Below are 26,490 nucleotides of genomic sequence, written 5' to 3'. Positions count from 1 at the left end.
TTGGTAGGCGGTCAGGGTTGCATACGAAAGCAGCCCCTTGCAACACAGGGTTAAGTGGCTCAGAAAGACTTTATAGCTTGAACTGGAAATTCCACAGCATACATAGTTGGCTAGATCCATGAAGTTTATAAACCAAGTGGTAGCTTCGGGGCCAAGAGAAACCTGTCTTATCCTTAAAACCCACTGTAAGCCTGTTGCACATTACATTTGGGGAGCTCTCCTGTGTAAGTCGGCTGAGAGGCAGGTCTGATTCTGTGAACATTTATTTTGGATCTGCAATGTTGCCGATTTCTTCCTGACTGTGAGCCTGCTGCAGGGCCGTTCTGGCCATGCTACCTTTCAGTCAGTGCTCAAAATCTGTAACTGGACTCAAGCAACACTTAACTGACACACAGGGGAGTCTGGAAATCTCACAGGCAAGGCAGCTCCAGATGAGATGCACCGCATACCACACTTGCAGAAAAGACCCACCAATGAAAATGTATGCTGTGGATGGCTTGCCTTGCAGTCCTTTCACGAAGCGTTGCGTTGGAGCGTTAGCGTTCACGTGCATTTGAGGTAAACACAACCTTTCATCTTTTTGTTACTGGAGGGAATGCATCCCATCCAAAGGCTTTCATTCGCAATACAAAGGCACGTTGCAGTTCTGAATCCTGATCTTGCATTTCTTCAGCGCAGGAACACCATTCCGAATGTCTACTTTCCTTCGTGCTTTTTATTGCACTTTTACTTAATTAGCAAGATGGATCCCTTTTAGGGGCAGAGTGTTCTTGGACCCAGGATTACAAACGGATCTACTCTTTTTGAACTAAGTAGATTGTCTGATTTGGGGTCCCTGCTGTCCTAACTGCCACCACATCTTTGGTTTGCAATGTGACTTCTGACAACAGCTCAGAAAACCCTGTTTAGTGATGCGTTCATTTTGTGGCCCTCCCGAAAGCATTAATTCCTGAACAGCTCTGAGATTTTTTTTAGTTTTGTTTACTGGTTTGGAATGATCAAGTTTACATCAGAACCTGGCAGGTTTATCTTCTGTGTCATTCACAACGTTGATCACAAAATTTCCATGTTGCTTCTTGAGCAGGACCTTCTTTTCCCTGGAGAGGAGAATTGCTCATCATTTTATTTATTATTTTGAATCAAATTAACATTATATCCCCCATCATGTAAATCTTGACATTCCAATTGGAACTAACCTGGTACCGCGTTGGAATACCTTTTCAGTCATTGGGAGTTACGCCCAGCTGCCATTTTGGCAAAATGGGTGGCTCAGAACTTGAGTGCAAACTATTGTTTATTTTAGAAGAGACCGTAATCCGGTGGCAGTGGGCTCATCATTCAAGTCCTCTTGAAATAAATTTCCCCTTACGCAGCTTCCATTAATCTTTGTGATCTTTTTCCATTGGAAAAATTCCTTTGGAGGAATTAATGATTCCCTGACTTAGCATTACATCTAATTTTTCACAGTCATACAGAACATTTTCCTTTGGCTTTTATGCTCTAAGAAGTCTTGATCATAAAGCATTGCTCCTTTTCTTTTATAATTCTTCATTCTCATTTAAATGCAGCTTTTACAACATGGCAAATGTACCGTCCAGATGTGACGCACAACTACTGTGATTCCCTCCTCAGGAATTCACTGGCTGCAAATTACAGGTGTTGGTAGTCCAGGATCTCTGTGAAGTGCCAGTTTTGGGAACACTGGTACGTCGAATAACCTGTCCTCTGTACTGGGATGGTGGGTATCGGTATATTCATTTTCCCGACATTGCCCCATTCTCTGCTACTTTGTCAGCAATCTGATAAAGCTCACCTCAGCTAATTTGTCACATTTGTCTCACCAGTTTCTGTAAGAAGAAACTGTTATTTTGGCAAATATCAGTAGCATAGCTTGATTCTTGTACCTTCTAAGCATCTTCCTCTTCCCCTGGGTCTTGTTCTTCCTTCTGCTTCACCAGCCTTGTCTCTTTCCTCAAGCTTGCCCTCTCCTGGTTGGTCACCATCTTCCCGAATCTGCTTTTCAGAGCTCTGATTCGGTTCCAGAAGTTGAGGTGGGCACCCGCCAAGATAACAGTATGGGATGAGAACCAATTGAAACTTCCCTGCACATTGCGAAAAGGAGCCCTGTCTGACCATTGAGAGTCAAAGCCTTGAGGGGTGAAAGCACAAGATCCTGCCAATTTGTGGCCGTTCTCTGCCTTCCGTTAGTTTTGCTACCTTCTTCAATAGCGTTCCAGTTTTATTTGATGATGACCAAAAAAACATTCGAAAGGAATTAGGCCCGTTATTAAAGGTCCATCTAAAGGGTTGGTGTTGGGTTTATCGGTCTCTTCCTCTTGGTCCTTCTGTGTTTCCGAATGAAACGGAATTTTCCTTTGAGTGGATAAGAGCGCCTTGTCCCCTGATCTCAAAAGTTCTTTTCGTGCGGAGTTTAGATCTTTCGCAAATATGGGGAAAGACACACAGAAATATGCATGCAGAAAGTATAAAACTAGAATTAATGGATCCTTTTTTTTTTTTAGTTTGAGTTGACAGTAATGAAAGAAGTAATCCCTGCTCCCTGGAATTTGACAGTTCATGGTACCCGACTCAACTCTGTAAAGTTTATCCTGGAAAAGTACCAGGATTTATTCTAGGTTAATTGCGATGCATGAAAAACCATTGTATTCCAGAGTATTGCCAGACTAAGCTAGGGCAGCGAACACCTCTCTTCTTTCCTCCGTAGAACTTCTTTATAATTTTGTGGAAAAATTGACGACATCAGCAGAGAAAGCCTATTGACACGACAAGTGTTTTTCACAGTTGGCATCCGGCAGTGCAACCCTTATGAATTTGGCTGGATGTCTTATTTCTTTTGCTCTCTAAAGATCTACAAATGTATATATTCTTGGTAGGAATAGGCTTGAGCGTTTGTTTTGAAATTCTGATGATTAGATTTGTAGATCACTTTTGTGGGGAGGAGGAGATTGTCTATAAACTACAGAAATAGTTAACGGTTTGTCACAATCCAAAATTCTTTTGATTAAAAAAGAAAAAGGAAATCTAGGGTTTTTTCCCCCTCAATCAAATGTTTAATGTAATCCTCTTTGCTCTCATAAGCCACTACAATTTTTTCCCTCTTGAGCAAAAAAGGACTGGGGCCTTAGTCTACCAAGTTTAGATGAGTCGATCAGTTCGGTCATAGACCAGCAAATAAGTTTAGATGAGTAAATTTTGCAGTTCTCCTAATCACATGTCCACTGCTTCATGAGGATAAACCTCAGTTAATCTCTTCCTTCTGACTAGAAATAAATTGCCGGGAATTATGCACTCTGACGTTAACTGCAGACTGTTTCCCGTTTTATTAAACGTATCTTAGGAGAAATGATTGGCAGCAGATTTCATGCTTCCCATAAATAAGGGTGTGTCTTTTCTTAAATAGTACTCTCTCATAGGCTAGCCCATCAGCTCTTGAAACAGGAAGCACTTTTACATAATTTAAAAAACGAATAAATGCACCTTTTTGTTTTTAAGAGGAGGGTTTTATATCCTCCCCCCAAGTTACAGGAGTAAATTTGCTGTCCAACGTTTAGTTCCTGGCTGTGTTTCTGTGATGGCAGCTGTTTCAAACGCTACTCAACCAGGGAATCCCCTTGAAGGAAGATAATGGGCTTATGGCAAATTTAGGGAGTCAGAATCAATTCCCCAAAATTTTGCATTTGGTAAAATGAAGTGTGGGGTTTTCTTCTCCCTTGTATTTGAAAATTCACGGGTTTTCTGATCTGTCTTTGTTTTATTTCCTTTATATTTTAAAAAAAGGGTATTTGTTGTAATGTAGAGGTTATAACAATCAGTGACTATTTTAGTTCAATTCCAATTTTTTAAAATTTAAAATCAGATACATTATACTGTTTGGCCGCTTATTTTTAGCATTTCTGTCTAGTAGAGTAATCCAGGTTCAGAATAAGTTAGTTGTATATTTCTCCCAGTGCATGGTTTGAAAATAAACAGAAAACACAGTTGGTGTGACACCCACCATCACACGGTGACTAGCTTGTGTTGAGTCTGCTCGGCCGCCTTCCCTTCCCACAGACCACTTCCCCATGCAGGTTGGCTGGAATTTTATGGGGGGTGGGTGGGTTTTGGGGGGGGCATGGGTTGGCTTTTTTTTTTAATGTTGTATGAAATGAAATTTCTCTATTTTGTCAGATAGTAACAAAACCCCAATGACAGTGTAACTGCCACCGAGTCTCTTTTCCCCTTTGCTTAATTGTGTACAGAGTTCTGCAGAAAAGTTAAACTCTCCGCACAGTTTGGTTTTCTTGTTTTTTAATCACTTCACAACAAAAGGAACTTTTTTCACAAGACCATTTAAGAAGAATTGAAGGGAAACTTTACGTTGAGGCACATTTTCTTTGATCCACACTTTGGAGTAGCTCACCTCTGGCAGGGCGGGGGCCGTCTCACCAGGTGGGAATTTGGCGATAGCTTCGGTGGGGGGGGGGGTTCGGATGGCACCTCTTGGCTTCCCTTTTAAGTGGTGTAACTTTTTTTCCTTTTCCTTTTTTGTTTTTATAAAGTCGTCTGTCTGTGCAACAGAAGGCTTTTATCGGTTTTTCCGTACTGTACAGTATATATGCTTAAGACACTTTTTTGTATATTTAGCGTGTTTTTAAGTTATTGATTTTGTTTTATATCAAAATAATTTATTTTTCAGGTACCACTTTTTCATTTTAACTTTGTTTTTAACATGGGTTTACTTTAAATAAAGTATGACGCTGCTATCCTGATGTCTCCACTGCCATTGAATCCCCTTGTGTCTTTTGAGTGCCTGGTGTTTTCAGAAGTAATGCCCAAGGCCTCTTGCTTGACCAGAGCTACCCAGAAATGCCTCCGTTCACGCATGGCAAATTCAGACTTGACCACTTTGTCAGGTGACTGGAATGGGCATCAGGAGGGGAGCGTGAGGGGAGTGCATCGGAGACGTTGCCAGCAGCTTCTCCGTGGAGGGTGCCGTTGAGCTGCATGAGAGCCGGGGGGCCAGTGGGGGAGGCGTGGGGGGCTGCATGCTCCCCCTCTCACCAGAAAACCAATTTCCCCTTGGCAGCACTGGCATATTTTTTCATGTGCATCCAGAACACTTGCCAGTGCCATTTCACGGGCATTTTATTGGGCCACTGCCTTTGGGCTGAATTTCTACAGGTACTACTGGGCTCTCACCATCACTTTGCCCCCAGGACAAGGAGGACCTCCTGTATAAAGCGAGAAACCTGGGATTCTTGATGTGCTTGCTGTTACCCACCCACAGAACGGCAAGCATACCAGTGACCATCACTGGATGGTATGTCAGTTTGTTGAGACCAATCGGACATTTTTTGCAGACTCCCAAATGAGTCGAACTAGTGCGCTCTGATGCTCTGGAAAGGACATGGCCGTCGTCTTAAATAAAAGAGAGGGCGAAGTATCTCTGGGGATATTGCTGGCTGTTGAGCCAAAGTTTGCAGTTACCTCTTTTTCCTAAACTGAATTAAAGGTCAGGAGTTTTATTTCAGGCTGTGCTGCTTTCCTTTTTTTCATGTTCTTTTAAAGTAATCTTAAGAAAACTATTGCAATGCTGGGTACAGTAGAAGTACGTATAACTTGGGCATCAGAACATTTGTATGTCCCTTGCCTAATAAAATTAAAATTTTTTAATTAAGAGGTATCATGAAATTTTGGAAAGTACTGCAGCCTTTCATCTACAAAAATGTCAGTTATTGGTCCTAGGTTTCTATATATTCAACCACTCTTTGCTGAAAATTTAACAAATACAGCCAGCACACCATTTTTCTTTTTTAACACGCCCCACAGCACATATTGTCGTCTTTGCTCAGTTTGGCTGCGTGCTTACTAAAATGGGATCGACTGAACCGGATCCTGGCATTGTTTTGGGTTGATTTTCACCATTGCAAGTAACATGATTTTCCCCAAGGAATGGAGCTATTTTGTATGGCAGTCCAGGTTGATAGCGGAGGTCATGCTGGATGCCGCTGCGTGGATGGCTTAACCTTTGCCTCGGTAAAACGCTCTGCCTTTGCCTTTCTAGCAAGCACTCCTTGGAATCGGCCTCCCCCAACGTTGTGCGCCGGAAACTCCCTCCCTCGAGAGGTTTCCCAGCAGAGAGGGCTGGGGCAATCTGTCCGCACTTCCCATCTGTTCCTTTACTTGCTGGTAACCGGTATATTCCTGCTGCTACGTATAAGCCAGAGCAGCAGCCTGGCTTGGCTTACCTGGGTGTTGCCATGGCCAAGAGTTGTAGAACAACCCCCTCCCCCGCCCCCCCGTGCTAGAGCCAGCTCCAGTGTGTTGGCATGTCTTCCTGTCGGGGTGACTCCTGAGAGCAAAACGTCCGAGGGACCGTTCGTAAATCACCAAATTCATCCTTTGACTTTGCAAATGGTGGAGCAGCGTGATACTGAAAAGAAGAAAAGTGCAGCGTGTGCGTAACTGGTTGGATGAGTTGTCATCTTCAGGGTGCTTTGGTTCTTGCAAGGGAGTCCTGACATCGGTGTGAATGACGACCTCCTGTACTCTTTAGATGGGAAAGGATTTCTGGCTGGGGTTCCTTTCTCCTCCAAAGCAACGGAGCATTGGGGCTCCCTCCAATCCTGGGAAAGCGGGCCGTGCGCTTCCATAGGCAGGAGGAAGGGGGAAGGGACGTAGGCTCAGGAGTGGTGGGGTGCGCTCAGTGCAAGGCTGGGTCTCCTTCAGCCATCAAACACCGGCAGCAGGAAATAAGTAATTTTTTTTGTATAAAAACCTGAATAAAATGCGTAAAATAAGTAAAACGTAAAAATAAGAGTCCCCTTGCTTGCCAGTCCAACTCTGTGCTCCTGTTTCTTGTGGCCAGTGAGCTGTTTGTGTGGTTTTACCCCCTTTGTGTGTGTGTGTGTGTGTATTCACACATGCTGCGATTACACCGCGCACCCTGTGGCTCCACTGAATGTGTTCTGTGGCCCCATTTTAGATGCCGGAAGACATCAAGGAAAATGAAGCTTGGCAGTTCAGATCAACTCAGCCCTGTGGAGATGGAGGTTGAGTTGATTTCCAGCACGTTGCGGAGGGTTGAACTAGGTGGGCCTATGTCCCCTTCCAGCTCCCAACTCCACACTGATAAGAGTCAGTGATTTTTAGGGGAAAAGTAACATACTGTGGCTTTTAAAAAAAGTTTCCAAAAATTGGGGAGGTAGAGGAATGGAAGGTCAAGGTGTGGTGGTCTTGCTGTTGGGTCTCAGTGTGTTCCTGACCAGCTGCCTAATGAAGCAGTAGCCTGTTTCTCAGCCGGACTTGACTTGATTGCACTCCCTCACTAGGAACAGCTAGTAGGAGTAGCAGATGCCTTGCATCAAGCCTCGGTGTCCCTGACTCAGCCGTGCATCTGATTCCACAGATCCTCATCCAGCAGCTTCTGGGTTCGCTGAAGCATGTTTTCCCCTCAACTGCCCTTTGAGGTAAATTCACCCAAGGGTGCTGCTTTAGCTGGAGGTGGACCTGAACGTGGGCTTTCTCAATCCAGCACCTTCACAGCCAAACCACCAGCCAGATCTCCTTGCCTGGGTTGGGTCAAACATTGGGGATGACCCATAAGAATAGGGTGGAGATCCTCAATCTGATGCTGGATGACCCCTGCGCTTCCCAGTGTTGGCTATGGATCAGTGGTCCAGTATATCAAGAGGACCATGCTTTGAAGGGTCTAAGTGGTGGGTTTGTTTTTGATTACAATCATGCTTGAAAAGCTGCTCCTGGAAAGTCCTGCAGCTGCATCTGGAAAGGGAGCAAGAGATGTAGGGTTTCTCCCCTGGGTCTTGGACTCCAAGTCCTGATCGGAGCAGAACGGCTGGAGCTGGAGAAGACCTCTGTGGCCACCCTAGATGGGCCCCTGGCCCTCAGGTAAGTTGGGAGGAGGCAGACCGGAAGGAGGCCATCAGAAAGTCTGAGCGGGGTTCAGGTGAAGAAAGGACCACGGAGGGGTGTGGAGCAGCCCCGCCCCACCTGGGATGGGGGGGGGGGTTGGCACCACGAAAGGCGATCGCAACGGCCCCGGTGCCCGGGCGGGCAGGCGGCGGGGGAGAGCAGACCCGAGGGCTCGGGAGCCTTCTGGGATCGCCGCGGCCCTGGTCCCGCCTGGGCGAAGCCTCTCCCCTTCTCGGCCCTTTCATCGTCTGCTCGCAACCGCAGAGACCCTCCGGGAGCGGCGTCTCCGAAGCGCCAGCGGGAGGCTCTCCCGCAAAACGGCACCCCCGAAGGGACGAGACCGGGATCTTAAGTGGGGTCTCCCCCTGGAAGACGCGCCTGCAATTAACGTCTTTCTCCGCTGGCAGGCGCCCCCGGGCTGGTCTCGGTGCCACGTTAAGGTGCGGGTGCCCCCTCCCGGTCTCTCCCCCCACCCAAGGCCCATTCCGAAGAGGAGGGAAAACGCTGGTCGAGCCGGGGCCCCTCCGAAACGGGCTTGGTTTTGTGGAGTCCTGGGGCCACGCGGCTGACGGCTGGATCCTGTGCTCCCGCGTCGTGTTTCCCTCCCGGCGACCGCGGAGATCGGTTTTTCTCCGCGAAGAGGCGTGTCTGTGTCACGTTGTTATGCGCGCATCGATAACAGGTTAGACCGACGACATTAAAACTGCAGCCAGCCAACGGCTGAGCCGGAGGGGCGGGGAGGGGCGGGGAGGGGCGCCCGTCGCTGCGACGGCCGCGGCGACCCGCTCGGCCCGCGTTCCGCGTGGAGGCACCGCGTCCGGGTTTGGGGAGGCGCGCCCGCGCTGGCAAGCGCCCCCCTCCAGGCCGGGACGAGATGACCGCGGCGAGGCAGCCCGCCCCTTCCCCCGCGAAGCCCCCCGAGGGCGCAGCCTTCTCCCCTCGCAGGGCCCCGGACGAGGCAGCCCCGCCGCCGGCCTTGGAAGATCAGGAGCCGCCCCCCCCCCGCCCCCCGCCAACGCGTGGCCTCCCTTTCGCTCCCAGGCGGGGCACCTCGTCCCCGGAGAAGGCTGCCCTTGCGGAGCCTGTGTCTGAACGGGGCTCCCAGGGCGCCTCAAAAAGGTTGCAGTGCCTTCCGAGGGTGTTGCTATGCCCCTGCAGCTGCCTAGGTTTTAACCATCTCCATCAGCGCTGGCTGAAAATCCGATCTGTGTTGTTGTTTAAAAATCAGGAAAGCCGCAAATGCAGATGTGTTTTGCCATTAAATGAAACTTGCAAGGCGGGCATTAAGCTGAGGTAAACCACAGACGGGGTATCTATCTGGTCACTAGGAGCCGAAAACAACTTGATGGCACGTAGTCAATCATCAGTCAAAACCATGTACGGAATCATAAAACTTGGAAGGGGCCATCCAGTCCAGCCCTGTGTTCACTACAGGAATCCAGGCTGAAGCATCTCTGAGTGCTTTAGCTCACCACTGCTCTAGGGAATTGGCTCGATTGTTGAGCTGCACGGACAATACTGGTTTTCCGGTATGCAGTCAGATCGGCCTCCCAGAGCTTAAGCCTGTTATTCCATGTCCTACTTTCTGGGACAAAGGAGAGCAGGTTTTGACCTTCTCTGTGATAGCGTTTTCACTGGAACCCAGAACAAAACCATCAAGTTCCAAGGGTTCCGCCCATGTTTCTGGTCTGCCATGGTTGGGCAGACCCCAAACCTTAGGTTCTGATTTTCAAATGGAACAAAATCTGGATGGGGACACCAGAACCTTGCTACTTTTTCACCAGCAGAGGGAGCCGTGACGCCAAAACCAGCATTTGTCAGGAAGAGGACCACTGTCAAAAACTGCCAAATCCTGCTATAGCAGATGAGTATAATAGCAGGTAGCTTTGATCATCCCTCCCGGGAAGGAACATAGCATGGAAAGCTCTGAGAATGACATTTTTGGTGTGCGATGAAGCTGCAGATGAGTTTTAAAATCTTGAAAGAAAATCATACTCCTTTCTAAAAAAAATGTATTAAAGAGGATCAATGTGGCCTATCCCAACTTTTGTCTCTAAGTGGAAAGCTGAATGGTGCAGAAATACAAATGCTTATTTTTGGTTTGATGGTATTCTAACTTTTGGCTTCCAAGTGCTAAATCCAAGAAAAATGGTGGCATCTAGCATTCTCCAGTACAAGGGAGGCCAAAGTATTTCAGTTTTGCCTTTAAAGCGAGGTCGTAAAGACTCTGAAAATAACATTTGCTTGCATTTAAGAGCCTTTGGCATGAAAATTTTCCATATGGGGGTATTGGGGGGAGGGGAGGGGTAAACAAGATCAAGATGGCAGTAGAAACCATGCAGTTGAAGCCCTTTCCATGAGCGGAAAAAGAGACAGGGCTTTGACTGCACAGTTGTGACTATCCACTTGACTTTTTTGATGCCCTCTCAGACACTCCTGCTTTCATGTGGAAGAGTCTTTAGGTTACCAAAGATGCAAGCAAACAAATCTTTATTATGGTCAAAGACCAGCATAAGGAGGGTGGGGTACAGTCAGTTAAAAGCATAGAAAATACATTAAAATCTAATATAAAAAGCTAAAACGCAGAAGTCTAAAAGAAAAGGAGAAAAGTTGTCATGCTGTTCTGCATTCCTCTCCTTAATGGAGATGGTGTGCTAAGAAAAAAAAATCCACCCTAGGAGGAAAACACAGGAGAATGATAATTAACAAGGTGAGGACATCCATAAAATTCTTTTCCTGTATGGCAACAGTCAGCAACTAGATGTCCTGAAGCCACGTCATAAATACCATTAGTATTCCTAAAGGTCCTCAGCTCTTCCTCTGGACGGCCTCTTTCAAGTGCTATCCAGCCCATCATCTGGCACAATACTGTCAGTCATGTTTTATTTTCTATCCGCCTGGTTTCCTTGGTAAAAATACAGGAGTGGTTTACCATGGCCTACTCCCAAGCAATATGGATGGATGTCTTTGCTGTTGTCACCAAAGTGATCATCTACCTCTGGCATCTTCCTCTATTGCTGTAGCCCAAGAGAGGTGCTGCCCTTTAGCTGGGCAGCTGGGATGACCACGCCTTGGGTGATGCTGCTGGGAAGACGTACTCTTGGCACACGCTCCTGACGTTCTTTGCTCTTCCATCCCAAGAACACCCCCGGCCATGTTGATTTTCTGACAGGCCCACTATGAAATCCATGGCTATCTGTTTCCAAGGTTGGGTAGGGCTTGCCACATTCTGCAGTAGTCCTCTGGGTTTGCCCCCCACTCTCTTTGCCATGGCACACGTTGGGCGGCTGGTCACATATTCCTCTACATCTTTGCATAAAGAAGGCCACCAAAATTGTCACCTCAACAAATGCAAGGTTTTCAAAAACCCCAAATGGCTGGCTGACTTGGCATCAGGACATCTCTCAAGTGTTTTCCACTGTAAAGTCTCTGGTACATACAATATCTCCAATCCACCATAGCTCCTGCGTCTCTTCCAGTTTTGATTTATTAGCCTGCAGCCAAACATCCTCCTTCAGCTTAGTAAGCAATATATTCTGCAAACCCTCTTCCACTGTCATGGTGGTGAGGACTTTTGGCTCCTCGTGACTGCTGCCAAACCCAACTGCTGAACTGGAAATATCAAATCTACTGTCCTAACAGCCAGGAACCATGCTGAGACAAGGAACAGGTCTCTAGTGTTTTATTACTGCTACATAACAGAAAATCCTAACAAACTGAAGAAGCGTGGGAAAACCCAGACATATAAACCCCAAAGACTAAGGCGGTCCCGATCTGTGTCTCTTAGAATGGCCACCTAATTCCTCAGTGCTACGCATGCGCTTTACAGCCTGGATGGGAGCCCCCTGCTCGCCATCCTCACTCATGACATCTACTACCTCTTCTCTCTGATGTAAAATTGAATCTACTGAAAAATTGGGCCTATCTGATCTGTTTAGGATTCGAACCTGGAAGTACACGTCCCTTAAATCCAACTTGGTAAAAATCTTCCTCTTTGATAGGTGGGCCGGCACGTCCTTCATTAGCAGCAGGTGATATTTGTTGGCAGTACAAATGGCATTAAGTCCCTGATAGTCTGTGCACAACCGCAGTGACCCATCCTTCTTGGTTCTGAACAGAACAGGAGCAGCCATCAATGAGGTGGCAGGGTGAATGAAACCCTGCTCCAGGTTCTTGTCAATAAACTCCTGCAAAGCCTCCAGTTCTTTAGGAGTCCTAGAATACAATTTAGTCTTGGGCAACTCTGCCCCTGGCTCCAGCTCTATCGCACATTCCGATTTTCTTTGAGGCAGGAGTTGGTTTGATCCCACTTCATCCAATACCTACCTCAAATCCCTATACTGTAGAGGAATGGGAGAATCATTTATTGCTGTCTCCCTCCCAAGACTTCAGTCACTGCCCCCATCAATTCAGACCCCGACTCTGGGGAAGTCAGGCCTCCATAACTACCATCAGCAAATGTCAATTGGCCCATGGTCCAGTTTGCTTGGGGGTTCCACACCTGTAGCCAAGTTAATCCCAGTACTACGGGTTGATTGAAAATAGGAGCCACCACAAGCCTTAACATTTCTTCATGGCTCCCTATTTGCGTCCAAACCTCTTCTCTGTAATATTCCACTGGGCACCCCTGCGTTTCCGACCTATCAAATTGGGTAGAAAGGATTGGGCCCGTTACTATAGCAGGATGCATGAGACATCTAGTGCACTCAGAGTCCATCATTCCCACCATGTTCATACCACTATGGCCTCCCAGCATTTCTATCTGTAATTCCATGAGCATCCCTGGGCAGGTCCCACTCACCACTGGATCTGTGCGCCCATCCTCAATAGCCGGCCCTCTGGCAAAATTTAGAGCAGGCTCTTGTTTCTCGCTGGCTCAGCCCCTCCGGTTATGGTAACTCCCTCCCTGAAAGGAAGGGTGTAGATTCTTCCTCCATGGCAGCTGCCACTGCCCTTTGGCACTGGGGTCTTAGTGCTGCCAGTTCCAGCCTTGATTTTCACAGCAGTAGCTGGGGTAACGGGTGCTGCCTTTCCGCACTGCCTGCCAGGGCCTGGTGCCTCTGCTTTCTCTTGATGTGAATCCTTATGTCTTCCACTTCACCCACTAGGCAAATCCACCCCATCAGGGTCTCTGGGTTCCCTCTGGCCAGAGGCCGTTCCAAAATCTCTGGATGCCAGCCCTCTTGGAAGGATTCAATCTTCAAAGCCTCCGGCCAGTCTACTACCTTTCCAGCCAGCCTCCTGAACGCCATAGCATATTCAGACACCAATCGAGCCCCTTGCTTGATATGTTGCAAGCTCATCTTGGCCCTTATCCTAGAAAGGGGGTCTTTGAACCTCCTCCTCAGAGTGGTCATAAAACTCTCAAAGTCTCCCAACTCTGGTGACCTGGCATTGTGTAATTCTACAAGGCATTCATCTGCCTCCCCCTCAAGTTGAGCGGGAGACGTGGTGTACTTGTGCATCTTCTGAAGGGAAAACTCCTCAAACTCATCCATAAGCCCCCTTACGTGGATCAGGAAACCAGCTGGAGTCTTGGGTTCCCAAATTAATTTTACCTTCAGGTCTCTTCCTCCAAAGGGCTCATTCCATTCTGGGGCCCCTCTTGGCAGCATCACTGGAGCCCTGCCATAAAGAGGGCGAGTGGCTGCTGCCCCAGCCACCCTGCATTCTCCATCCATCCATCCATCCATCCATCCATCCATCCATCCATCTCAGCATTGCTGTCTCCCTCCTCTGCAGGCTGTGGGGTGTCAGCCCTGGCAGCTGCTGCTTCTGCACCATAAACTATTCCCAGGCTCAGGTTTCGAAGCAGCTGTTCAAGGGTACCTTGCATATTTACAGTCTGACCTCTCAGGGAACTCACTTCCCTTTCCACTTTCTCTACTCACCTTCCTGGTGCTGACAAGGAGGGGAAGGAGTCCCTTTCTCACGCTGCTCCCCACCAAGCGGGGTCTTTCTCCATGCTGTACCCAACATCCATGGTCCATGAATGCCTGGGCTTCCCCACCCCTCTGGGTGAGGGCACGTCTGGCTCTGGGGTGGGGAGAAACTTCTTCTTAGACCCCAAGGCTCTTAACTGTTCCTTAGCAGTCTGTTTGGATGCTCTGTCTAGCAGCTTTGCACCACTTTCTTTCCCCCGACTCCGGGAGAGGCATCTTCACGCTCTGGAAAATCTCGCTGACCTTCATCAGTAGACATTGATGAAGGCAGCTATTTTGCAACTGACCTTTCTGTGATGAACCTGGTCTTCAGTTATTAGTTCAGAGTCTCTCAGTCACAAGCCATCAAGGAATATGAAAGACTTCTTTATTAATACAGTGATCAATTCAGGTGCAAAGACTGGTCTGAAGAAAGCCCTGCAAATGTGACTACAAGAATCCCACTCAGTACCAGCCCCTCCTTAAAATGCTGATTTCTCTCTAATAGAGAAATTCCTTTCTCACATCTAACAGCTCTCTACTTCCAGCTGCAACCCCTTCTGCTAACGAGCCCTGATAACAATCTGACTTTGAAGTTATTCAGGCCATCTGAACAATTCTACTTCTAGCATACCAAATTGCCACTACAAGCCTGCTAATAAATATATTACAGTACCCATCACTACAATACAATATACTGGAAGGATGCTAAATCCTGACATCTACCACTTCCAACTTGTACTCTTCCTCCCCATTTACTAGAATGGGAGGAGGGGGTGCTGTCTATGATGCTGGTGAATTGGAGGGGTTAATAAATCCTTTTGTGTGTGGGATACTGCCTCTTGGCTGGGATCTGGGCTCCTGGTTTCAAAGTGATGGTGCAATCACACGCCCTATGTGGGGGTAACACGGATGTCTCTTCCTCCCCAAACACTTCTGCAAAATCTGCATACTTTTCTGGCAGCACAGATCCCCCCTTGTTCTGAATTGGAGTAGGGGGTTCCACTTACACCCCTTGTAAGTGATGCTGCTGGCATTTTGGGGAAGGAAATGGGAGTGTTGCTTGCTCCCCGCTTATAACTGGGTCATGCAGCTGAAGCCATTCTATACCCAAGATTATGGGCACTTGCAAGGAGGCATTTACCCAGAATGTTATGACCTCTGTGTGGTCTTTGGCAACTGCAAAGGAGCCATGCGCTGCAGAATTGGTCCTGCCCTTCATGGCTGACTGTCTTTAGTTTTGACTATCATTGGGTTTCCAAGAGTTGGCAACATTAGTTACATCTAATAGTTGATTGGGTGGAAAAATCAGTAGGAAACTTTAAAGCCTCAGGAGTCTATGGAAACATAGGTTTAAAAACACTGGTAGTGAACTGAAGCCAACACATTTTTAAAAACTGTTTTGATTAGAATGAATAAAGTGGGATGATGTCATACCAGAAACATCCTCATCTTTTAACATCAACCTTTATTTCCAAGTTGGGCAGTGGGCCTCACTGGGGACAACTGGCATTCATGAAAAATAAAAGGGTGGATGACTCTTGCAGGTTTACAGGTATATTGTGATCAGTCACATTGACTTGATAACAAATTATTTAACAGACAAGACCCTCTCTCATTTCATCACTTGTAAGAAATCTTTTCAATATTTCACCATGCCCAAAGCCAAAATAAAAGTGTCCTATCTCTGCATTTCTCAGAAATGTTTGTTCCTCACTATATTTTCTCTGCAATTCAGATTGGGCCTCAACAGGATAATAAAGCATTTGGGGGAAAAGATACAAGCCAAGAGACTGACTCCAGAGGCCAAGATGGAGAAGATCTCCATGGCCACCATGGACTTCCCTTTGGTGCTCAGGTAGGTGGGGAGGAAGGAGATCCAAATGCTGCAAAAGATTTGTGTCTACATCACATTATATAACCACCTTAAGCCAGTTTCAGAGGCATCCAAGGCTGCTGTCTTCCTGCCCCTGGCCTTGAGAAAACAGGGATGTGGGAGTCAACCCCACTTGATGAAGATTCTTCAGACCCAGCTGAAGCAGGTCTCACTAGTGCCTTTGGCAAGGAATGAGCAGGATAATATTTCACAGGGTGAGGAATATGCTGCACATCTAGTAGATAAAGTCACTTGCATTTGCTCTATGTTGGACTCCAGCTTTAAGGCAGCACCAGTGGAGGCTACCGGGGCTAAGTCTTGCATGGTTATCTGGGGGGAACCATTAATCCTGCACCCAGTGTCACTGAATGAAGGTCCTTTAAGGCAGGGGTCCTGAACCCCCGGACTGTGGACTGGCACTGGTCTGTGGCATGTCAGGAACCAGGCCACGCAGCGAGCAAAGCTTCATCCATATTTACAGCCATCCCCATCGCCCGCATTACCACCTGAGCTCCGCCTCCTGTCAGAGCAGTGGCGGCATTAGATTCTCTGTTAGAATGCAGTCTGAGTTTTGCAGCGACGGCGGGAAAAGTGCTGAGCTCTGCAGCAATGGCAGAAAAGTTGCAACAGAGCCCAGCTTGACAGTTAGAAAGAGCGCTAAAATGAAAGCAAGCCCATTGGCTATCTCCAAACGGCATGAAGAAAAAAGAATAAAAGGTCGGGAAAAAGAGGAACGTGTTGTCAGGGACAACTGTTCTTCAGGCTTAGTTTCCAGACCTCCCCTCTTAGGATCCAGAACTGGGAAGACCTTCCAAGCTTTGCACAGCCGGACGACCAGACAAGCCCACCTTCCTGCGCCTTCGCTGCCCTCAGCCACTTCCAGCCCTGCCCTGCTAACCCATCCTTCACCAAGTCCTACCTTCCTATGCCTCCTCCACTCTCCACCGCTGCCTCCATTGCTGCCGCGCTGCTGCTGAAGCCTCCAAGGGTTACCAAGCTGGAGCTCCTTGCCTGAACCTGCTGGTTTCCGTGCCGGTCTTAGTGCCTGATGTGTGCCTTGTGAATCCAAGGAATTCTGTGGCTGGGTCTGCTTTGACTTTGCTGGTTTTCTAGAAAGGACTCTCCTCTTCAATCCTGCTAGCAAGCATGCAAGTACTCTGTGTCAAGCCTTGTTGTACCCAGTGCAAATCCTACCAAGTCTTGTGGTTGCCTGAGTGAATCTTGCCAAGCCTTGCTTGGATCCAGTGCAAAATCTACCAAGCCTTGCCTTTGCCAGCATGACCTTGCCAAGCCAAGCCATTACCCTGCTTACCACCATCCTGAGTTTCATGCCAAGCCTGCCGTGTGCCAACCAGCAACTAACCACTGAATTTGTATCGCACTTACTGTATTAATAAAGGGTATTACTTCACCTTCCATGTCGAGTCACAGTTCAGAACAGGACATTCTCATAGGAGTGCGAACCCTACTGTAAGCTGCACATGCAAGGGATCTAGGTTGCACGCTCCTTATGAGGTCAGAATCCAACACTTACTTTAGTCCATGTGTGGCCTGCCCATCATTTTACTTACCACTTCTGTCCGCGCCTCTTTCCCGCACTGCGCACTTGTCTCAGTCACAGTTTTGGTAAGCCCACAAGCCACCCCTAGCCAAAATGAGTAAAAAAACAAACATTGCGGAGAGCTTCTTTGAGAAGGGGGAAAGAGCCAATGATGAGACAGCAGAAGACTCTTAAGACTGCCAACAAAAAGAAAGCTGCATTTAAAAGAAAATACCAACGGTCCTGCTTAAATTACGGGTTCATTGCAACAGGTGATTCACATTCTCCAAGCCCACTTTGTATAATATGTGGCTACCGGCTATCCAACGAAGCCAGGAAACCTTCAAAACTGCTTCACCGCATGGAGACCAAGCTCCCTGCATCAAAAAACAAGCCTTTGGAGTTTTTCAAAAGAAAAAAATGTGAACCCGAAGAACAGAAGCAATGATTGAAAGCTACTACTTCATCAAATGCATCTGCACTGAGAGCATCATTCTTAGTGGCTAACCACATTGCTAAAGCTAAGAAGCCCTTTGCTATTGGTGAAGAGTTGATCCTGCCTGCTGCTAAGGACATTTGCCATGAACTTTGAGGAGAGGCTGCAGTTCAAAAGGTGGCAGGTGTTCCTCTTTCGGCTAGCACCATAACTAGACGGATTGATGAAATAGCACAGGATATTGAGGATTAATGAGTCACCATGGTACGCAATCCAGGTTGACGAGTCTACCGATGTTGACAACAAGGCAACAATGCTTGTTTTTGTGCGATATACTTTTCAGGAGGATGTGCATGAGGATATGTTATGTGCCCTTTTGTTGCCAACCAACACCACAGCTGCAGAACTATTCAAGTCGTTGAATGATTACATATCAGGAAAACTGAATTGGTCATTTTGTGTCGGTATATGCACAGACGGAGCGGCTGCCATGACTGGACGGCTCTCCGGTTTCACTACTCAGGTCAAGGAGGTCACTTCTGAATGTGAGTCTACACACTGTGTCATCCATAGAGAAAATGTCACCTGAACTTAACGTTTTGCAGGATGTGATTAAAATTATGTTGTTTATTTGTTTAGTCACTTCCGACTCTTTGTGACTTCATGGACCAGCCCACGCCAGAGCTTCCTGTCGGTCGTCAACACCCCCAGCTCCCCCAGGGACGAGTCCGTCCCCTCTAGAATATCATCTTGCCCTTGGTCGGCCCCTCTTCCTTTTGCCCTCCACTCTCCCCAGCATCAGCATCTTCTCCAGGGTGTCCTGTCTTCTCATTATCTGGCCAAAGTAGTTCAGTTTTGCCTTTAATACCATTCCCTCAAGTGAGCAGTCTGGCTTTATTTCCTGGAGGATGGACTGGTTTGATCTTCTTGCAGTCCAAGGCACTCTCAGAATTTTCCTCCAACACCACAGTTCAAAAGCATCGATCTTCCTTCGCTCAGCCTTCCTTATGGTCCAGCTCTCGCAGCCATGTGTTACTACGAGGAACACCATTGCTTTAACTATGCGGGCCTTTGTTGTCAGTGTGATGTCTCTGCTCTTAACTATTTTATCGAGATTGGTCATTGCTCTTCTCCCAAGGATTAAGCGTCTCCTGATTTCCTGACTGCAGTCAGCATCTGCAGTAATCTTCGCACCTAGGAATACAAAGTCTTTCACTGCTTCTACATTTTCTCCCTCTATTTGCCAGTTATCAATCAAGCTGGTTGCCATAATCTTGGTTTTTTTGAGGTTTAGTTGCAAGCCAGCTTTTGCACTTTCTTCTTTCACCTTCATCATAAGGCTCCTCAGTTCTTCTTCACTTTCAGCCATCAAAGTAGTATCATTTGTATATCTGAGATAGTTAATGTTTCTAACAGCAATTTTAACTCCAGCCTTGGATTCCTCAAGCCCAGCTTGTTGCATGATGTGTTCTGCGTACAAGTTGAATAGGTGGGGTGAGAGGATACAGCCCTGCCGTACTCCTTTCCCAATCTTAAACCAGTCCGTTGTTCCGTGGTCTGTTCTTACTGTTGCCACTTGGTCGTTATACAGATTCTTCAGGAGGCAGACAAGATGACTTGGTATCCCCATACCGCTAAGAACTTGCCACAATTTGTTATGGTCCACACAGTCAAAGGCTTTAGAATAGTCAATAAAACAGAAATAGATGTTTTTCTGAAACTCCCTGGCTTTTTCCATTATCCAGTGGATATTGGCAATTTGGTCTCTAGTTCCTCTGCCTTTCCTAAACCCAGCTTGTACATCTGGCAATTCTCGCTTCATGAACTGCTGAAGTCTACCTTGCAGGATCTTGAGCATTACCTTACTGGCATGTGAAATGAGTGCCACTGTTCGATAGTTTGAACATTCTTTAGTGTTTCCCTTTTTTGGTATGGGGATATAAGTTGATTTTTTCCACTCTGATGGCCATTCCTGTGTTTTCCAAATTTGCTGGCATATAGCATGCATTACCTTGACAGCATCATCTTGCAAGCTTTTGAACAGTTCAGCTGGGATGCCGTCGTCTCCTGCTGCCTTGTTATTAGCGATGCTTCTTAAGGCCCACTCAACCTCACTCTTCAGGATGTCTGGCTCTAGCTCACCGACCACACCGTCAAAGCTATCCCCGATATTGTTATCCTTCCTATACAGGTTTTCTGTATATTCTTGCCACCTTTTCTTGATCTCTTCTTCTTCTGTTAGGTCCTTGCCATCTTTGTTTTTGATCATGCCCATTTTTGCCTGGAATTTACCTCCAATGTTTCTAATTTTCTGGAAGAGGTCTCTTGTCCTTCCTATTCTATTGTCTTCTTCCACTTCCGCGCATTGCTTGTTTAAAAATAATTCCTTATCTCTTCTGGCTAACCTCTGGAATTTTGCATTTAATTGGGCATATCTCCCCCTATCGCTGTTGCCTTTTGCTTTCCTTCTTTCTTGGGCTACTTCTAGTGTCTCAGCAGACAGCCATTTTGCCTTCTTGGTTTTCTCTTTCTTTGGGATGTATTTTGTTGCCGCCTCCTGAACAATGCTGCCAACTTCTGTCCAGAGTTCTTCCGGGACCCTGTCTACTAAGTCCAGTCCCTTAAATCTATTCTTCACCTCCACTGCATATTCCTTAGGGATATTAGTGAGCTCATATCTAGCTGATCTGTGGGTCTTCCCTAATCTCTTGAGTCTGATCCTCAATTGTGCAAGAAGAAGTTCGTGATCGGAACTACAGTCAGCTCCAGGTTTTTACCGACTGTGATTAAAATTATCAACCACATTAAAGTACATGCCCTTAACTCACGTCTGTTCACACAGCTCTGTGAGGAGATGGACGCAGAGCACACACGTCGTCTCTTACACACAGAAGTGAGATGGCTTTCTAAAGGTAGATCACTGGCCAGAGTTTTTGAGTTATGAGAGCCACTTTTAGAAAAACAGTCACCACTGGCAGCCCATTTCAGTGACACAGAATGGGTCGCAAAACTCACTTACTTGTGTGACGTATTCAACCTGCTCAATGAACTCAACCTGTCACTTCAGGGGAGAACGACAACTGTGTTCAAGACGGCAGATAAAGTGGCTGCATTCAAAGCCAAACTGGAATTATGGGGGTGACGAGTGAACCTTGGGATTTTTGACATGTTTCAAACATTAGCAGGGATGTTGAAAGAAGGCCAGGGCCTTCTTTCTCCCAGCTGGTGCACGATCACCTATCTCAGCTTTCAGAAGAGTTTGAGCATTACTTCCCAACCACAAAAGACCCCCGAACTGGGAAGGAACGGATCCGCGACCCATTTGTGAGTAAGCCAGGTGAATCGACTTTGTCTGTGCTAGAAGAGGATCAACGGCTTGAGATCGCAAATGACGGAGGCCTTAAAAGTACGTTTGAGACATACTTTTCAAATCTCCACACGTTCTGGATGAAAGCCAAGGCGGAATATCCTGAGATTGCCACAGAAGCACTGAAAAGCTGCTTCCATTTCCAGCATCCTGTCTTTGTGAAGCAGGGTTTTCTGCAGTGGCAGCAACCGAAATGAGATTACGGAGTAGACTGGACATAAGCAACGCACTTCGGGTGTCGCTGTCTCCCATCACCCCCAGATGGGACCGTCTAGTTGCAGGAAAACAAGCTCAGGGCTCCCACTGATTCTGCATTATGGTGAGTTGTATAATTATTTCATTATACATCACAATGTAATAATAAGAGAAATAAAGCGCGCAATAAACGTAATGCACTTGAATCGTCCCAAAACCGTCCCCCACCCCCACCCCCCCAGTCCATGGAAAAATTGTCTTCCACGAAACTGGTCCGTGGGCCAAAAAGGTTGGGGACTGCTGCTTTAAGGCAAGCTTCATTGGAAGGTGCTAACTTTGATTGAGACCAAGATCCCCAGGGGCAGATACAGGATTTGCACAAGATAAGCCAGCCCTTGGCAGAGACACTGCTGCCCATTGATGGTTCTTTGGACCAATGCAATGACTTTATAACATCAGCTTGTCAAAATCAAGCCACATGACTGGCCCTGAATGACGCAATCTCCCTTTTAACTTGGAATATTGCAGGTTGCTCAGTACAATCCAAAGACCAACCTTTTTTTGAGTATTTATCACAATCTGATATTCTTTTCCTGCAGGAAACATGGGTTACAACAGAGGTGGAGGTGGATGGTTATGGGGTTAACTCAATTCTGGCTCTACTAGGTAAGGTAGGAGGAAGATCAAAGGGCAGTATTGTGACTTTAGTTAGCACAGCCTTACAATTTAGATGTGTTTCATTGCCTTCTCTGAAACCCTGGGTACTGGCCTCTATGCTCTCATCCAGACAAGTTGAAATCTTGCTTTTTAATCTCTATATTCCCCCTTTTAAAACCTACGGTCAGATTAATGCCAGTTTAGAGAAAATAGAAACATTTATTTCTAAATGTTTAGATAATTACCTTGCAGCAACAGTAATAATTGGTAGGGACCTAAATGCTAGGATGGAACCAAATCACACTCTATTTTGACAATTCAAGATCTTTTATGAGGAGAGTATTTCAGAAGAACCTTGAATTCAAGAGAGTTCAAGGACTCAAAATCTAATTCAGCAAGTGTATGTGCTAGACAGATGATTACTCGCTTGGAGCTATATATATGCAATGGTTCGGTGGATGGAGACCACCCAGCAGAATATACCTTTTGGGGAACAGGAAGAAGATCCATATTTGTTTATTGGATAGCATCATATGATCTTTTAAAAACCTTACAGTGGTTGGAGATAGATGCATGTTTAGAAAGTGATCATCACCCCTTACTATTAACTGACACCTCGTTGCAAACATGTAGGAACAGAAACAATCTCCATTGCTTGAAAATAATAACATTGTGGTGCAAATTAAATAGAATGATAATAATGCAATAGCAGTTGCCATGACTTGGGTAATCAAAGCATTAATACAGTACTTTTAGTATACTGCAGTATTAATTTGTTTTACTCTGTTATTGTTCTTTTCAATGTGCTGGTCATTGACCAAATAAATACATACTACTACTCATGTCATCATTTTTCAGAAATGGTATAACATTCTAAACATGCCTCAAAGACTAAATAAACGCGGTCTATCCCTGCATGACTCAGAAATTCTTGTTTCTTATTATATTTTCTCTACAATTCAGATCAGGCCTCAATAGGATAATGTAGCATTTGGGGAAAAAGATACAAACCAAGAGACTGGCTCCAGATGCGACGATGGAGAAGATCTCCACGGCCACCATGGACTTCCCTTTGGTACTCAGGTAGGTGGGGAGGAAGGAGATCCAAACGCTGCAAAAGATCAGCATGCTAAAAGTAATGAACTTGGCTTCATTAAAGCTGTTGGGCAATTTCCTAGCCAGAAAGGCCGCTGTGAAACTGACTAGGGCCAGGAAACCCAGGTAGGCAAGGACAGTGTAAAACATAGAAGCTGAGCCTTCCTTACATTCCAAGATGGTCTCTCCTACCAAGGAGTGGAAGTCCAAGTGGGGAAATGGGGGAGAGGTTACCAGCCAGGTGGCACAAAGAACTGCTTGGACCAGGGGGCAAGCTAAGACAATGGAGTTGGTCAGTGGTTTTCCTAAGAGTTTCCTTGTCCTGTTCCCTGGCTTGGTGGCCATGAAGGCCAGAACCACCATGACAGTTTTTGCCAACACAGAGGAAACCGCAAAGGAAAAGAGAATGGCAAAGGCAGTTTGTCGGAAGAGACAGGTAAGCTTCCTAGGTTGACCAATGAAGAGGAAGGAGCAGAGGAAGCAGAGGATGAGGGAGACCAGGAGGATGTAGGTGAGATCTCGGTTGTTGGCTTTGACGATCGGTGTGTCGCGATGCTTAAGGAAAATCGCCAGGACTGCAGATGTGATCACAGAGAGAGAAAGAGCCAGAGAAGCTAAAGTGCATCCCAGGGTCTCTTGATAGGAAAGGAAGTGGACCTTCTTGGCAATGCAGTGGTCGTTGTCTTTATTGGGGTATTGGTCTTCTGGGCAGGGGTCACAGCGAGCTGCATCTGAAATCAAGAGTCTTTGTCTAAGTTTTCCAGGTGCATATGCAGTGCACACAAACCTTCCCTCTTCACATGTCTCAGGAGTGACATGGATGTTTATTTTCTTATTTATTCATTTATTTATTTAAGCAAATTTATATAGCTGCCCATCTCACTAAAAGCGATTCTGGGTGGCGAACAACAATCAGATAAAATGGCCAACATAAAAACAGCAATAAAAATATAGAAACCATACTAATACATATCCTAAAAATCAAAGATACATACCATAGGAGAAGGGAGGATAAAAATTGCCACTCAGCAATGGAGCCATCTAAGCAAGTCTCTGTGTCCCTGGGAGCCCCAGGCCTGATCACATAACCAGGTCTTGAGGGCCTTTTGGAATATCAGAAGTGTTGGAGCTGATCTAATCTCAGGGGAAAGGATATTCCATAGAGTGGGCACCAGGGAAGAGAAGGCACCTCTCCTGGGACCACCAAATGCAGGTCCATAGCCAATGGTACCCACAGCATGACTTCTTTGTGAGATTTGATGGGGTGGGCTTTTCTTCATGGGCCAGCTCAAAAAGAAAGTGATGGAGGGACCTCCTGGGCAGCTTATGGTGCCCACAAAAAGGCAAATCATCCTGGGTTCAGGACGAGCCTGGGGATGAGTTGGTCAGAGACAGGGATCTGTTGAGCTCCAACCAACTTGGTAATTCTGATGTTTTGCCTGTTGCTGTGAGACCAATTGGCACTTGGCTACTTCACTTTATACTGGATCACCAGGAATATGTAGAGATCTGTCACCAGGAATCCTGCTCTTCACTGTTTGGGTAAGTTGTCTGCTGGTGTGTCCTGAGAAGGTCATAACATGAGAGGGACATACTTACAGATGCAGAATGGGAAGAAGGAGAGAGAAGAGGGTCTTAGTCTAATCAAAAGTGATTCATGGGGGAAATTGGCTTCAGGAGGGATAAAAGAAAAAATGATCTGGAGCTCCAGTGGAATTAAAATGATCTGCCTCAGGTTCTCTGCTTTGTATTTCAAATCAGTTTCTCCCATCACTCAGACATTTTTTCCAAGAGCAGCTAGCAGACCTAGGTAGATTGATCTCCTCTTTCTCTGACAGGCCTATCAGTTCCCTGAGAAATCAATAATCCTGACAGAGCAGCACAGTGTAAGTAACAATGATTGAGTCTTGAACACCCAATTCAACACCCAAAGTGAACCCACCGATTCCTGCCCTGAATCTGCCCTGAACCTCCCTTCAACTGCATTAAATTGTGTGAGGAGAGCAGGACTGCCAGTCCTCATTCCTCAGGAGAGGAAAAGTGAGACTGTGGGAATGTGACAGTTTGGATGCATGCAGCGAACCTTTTCTCTGACAACTAAGAATACTTTGATGCATCTCAAGTCTATCAGAAATGACAGAGAAAACTTCATATTTCAATCAGTGGAATGGCTTCCTTGATCCTGGAAGCTCTGCAATGGAAGGGGTTCCCCAGGTTTGCCCTACCTGTCTGATTAGAAATGGTCCCTTCTGGACAAGGGTCACATCGGTAGCAGCAGACCTGCTCGCCCTCTGGAACGCTTCTCCTCTCCCCCGCATGGCACCTCTTCATGCCACACCTGGCAAAGGGCACCTTCTAAAAGAGAAAAGGAGAATGCTTGAGATGGCCTAAGCAACGAACATCCATCATTTTTTCATTTCCACATTCCCATTTCCATCTTCAGAATGTCTTCAAAAGAACTGGTTCAGCATGGTCTAACATCAAGCAGGAACAGCTTTTGGGGGAATTCAGGCCAGTGACATTCCTGACCCACCAATGGATGCTGAGGATAGGAACTGGGACTTCTGCATGCAAAGCAAGTCCTGTGACATTCAGCTGCAGCCTTCCAGAACAAAGAATCATGAGGATCCAACTGAATGGGGACTGCCCATCGAAATCACTGTGTCCTGCTCTAAGAGCACCCTGAGTTTCCAGCAGGAGTTTTCCCCAATCCCAGCCCTTCTTCAACATGCCACAAATCAGACTTGAATGTATTGCATGCAAAGGGTTTTTTTCATGAAATGGCTGCTATGTATTCTGATCTGATTGACCTCTTCTGAGCTAGGAGGACATTCTGCATCCCAGGAGAGAATGACTCTCTCCCTTTATTCAGAATATTTCCTTCCAGCCCACCTCTGGGGCCCAGATGATTGCCTCGGAGTTAATGGTGAAATCCTGGCCTGGTGGAGCCCCAAGATCTATTCGGCCAACTTTCACGGGGACAAAAGATTGATTGGGCAGGAAAAGCCAGTTCAGAAGATCATAACGAGCTAATCCCAGTCCATTTTCTGAGAAGGAGACTTCGCTTCCAGCACTGTTGTTGAACCGGATGTTCTTCAAATAGGGAAGAATCTGGAAGAAAAGAGACCCTTAGGAACTGGGGGAAGTAGAAATGAGACATCTTGGCTTCTATCATGCATGCATCACTTATTCATTTCCACATTTCCATCTTCAGAGCATCTTTAGAAGAACAGGTTTGCCATCCTGAAACATCAGCCAGGAAGATCTGCTGGGGAATTCAGACCAGTGGCATTGCCCGCTAACCAGTTGGTGCTGGGATTGGAACTTGGACTCTGCATGTGGGGCAGCTACAGGTAGTCCTCACTTAACGACCCTAATTTGCAGCATGGTTTGCCACCCTGCACTCCACTGCCGCAGTTGATGTTCTCTGCCTTCTTCCTCCCGCTGCTGACAATAGACATCCAGCCTGGA

The 26,490-nt window shown here is 46.6% G+C and overlaps 1 protein-coding gene across 1 annotated transcript; it reads right to left on the bottom strand.

Annotated features, from left to right (window-relative positions):
* Positions 1-22,845: 22,845 nt before the first annotated feature.
* On the bottom strand, positions 22,846-26,171 carry LOC134487586 (vomeronasal type-2 receptor 26-like). Its single transcript, XM_063289468.1, has 2 exons — positions 25,245-26,171; positions 22,846-23,750 (listed from the first exon to the last, which is right to left on the bottom strand). Exons 1-2 carry the CDS (start codon positions 25,348-25,350, stop codon positions 22,846-22,848), a joined length of 1,011 nt encoding a protein of 336 aa, XP_063145538.1. The 5' UTR covers positions 25,351-26,171.
* Positions 26,172-26,490: the final 319 nt, after the last annotated feature.

Source organism: Candoia aspera, chromosome 1 (genome assembly GCF_035149785.1).
Source record: "Candoia aspera isolate rCanAsp1 chromosome 1, rCanAsp1.hap2, whole genome shotgun sequence".
NCBI classification, from domain to species: domain Eukaryota; kingdom Metazoa; phylum Chordata; class Lepidosauria; order Squamata; family Boidae; genus Candoia; species Candoia aspera.
The sequence above is the reverse complement of the archived record's forward strand: the minus strand, read 5'-3'. Positions and strand labels throughout refer to the sequence as shown.

What these genes read in the sequence shown, in the direction of transcription:
- LOC134487586 (XM_063289468.1), bottom strand. Translation starts at nt 25,350, where the DNA reads ATGAAGAGGTGCCATGCGGGGGAGAGGAGAAGCGTTCCAGAGGGCGAG. An exon ending in GACCATTTCTAATCAGACAG is followed by an intron (nt 23,751 to 25,244) that starts GTAGGGCAAACC and finishes TCTTGATTTCAG; the next exon opens with ATGCAGCTCGCTGTGACCCC.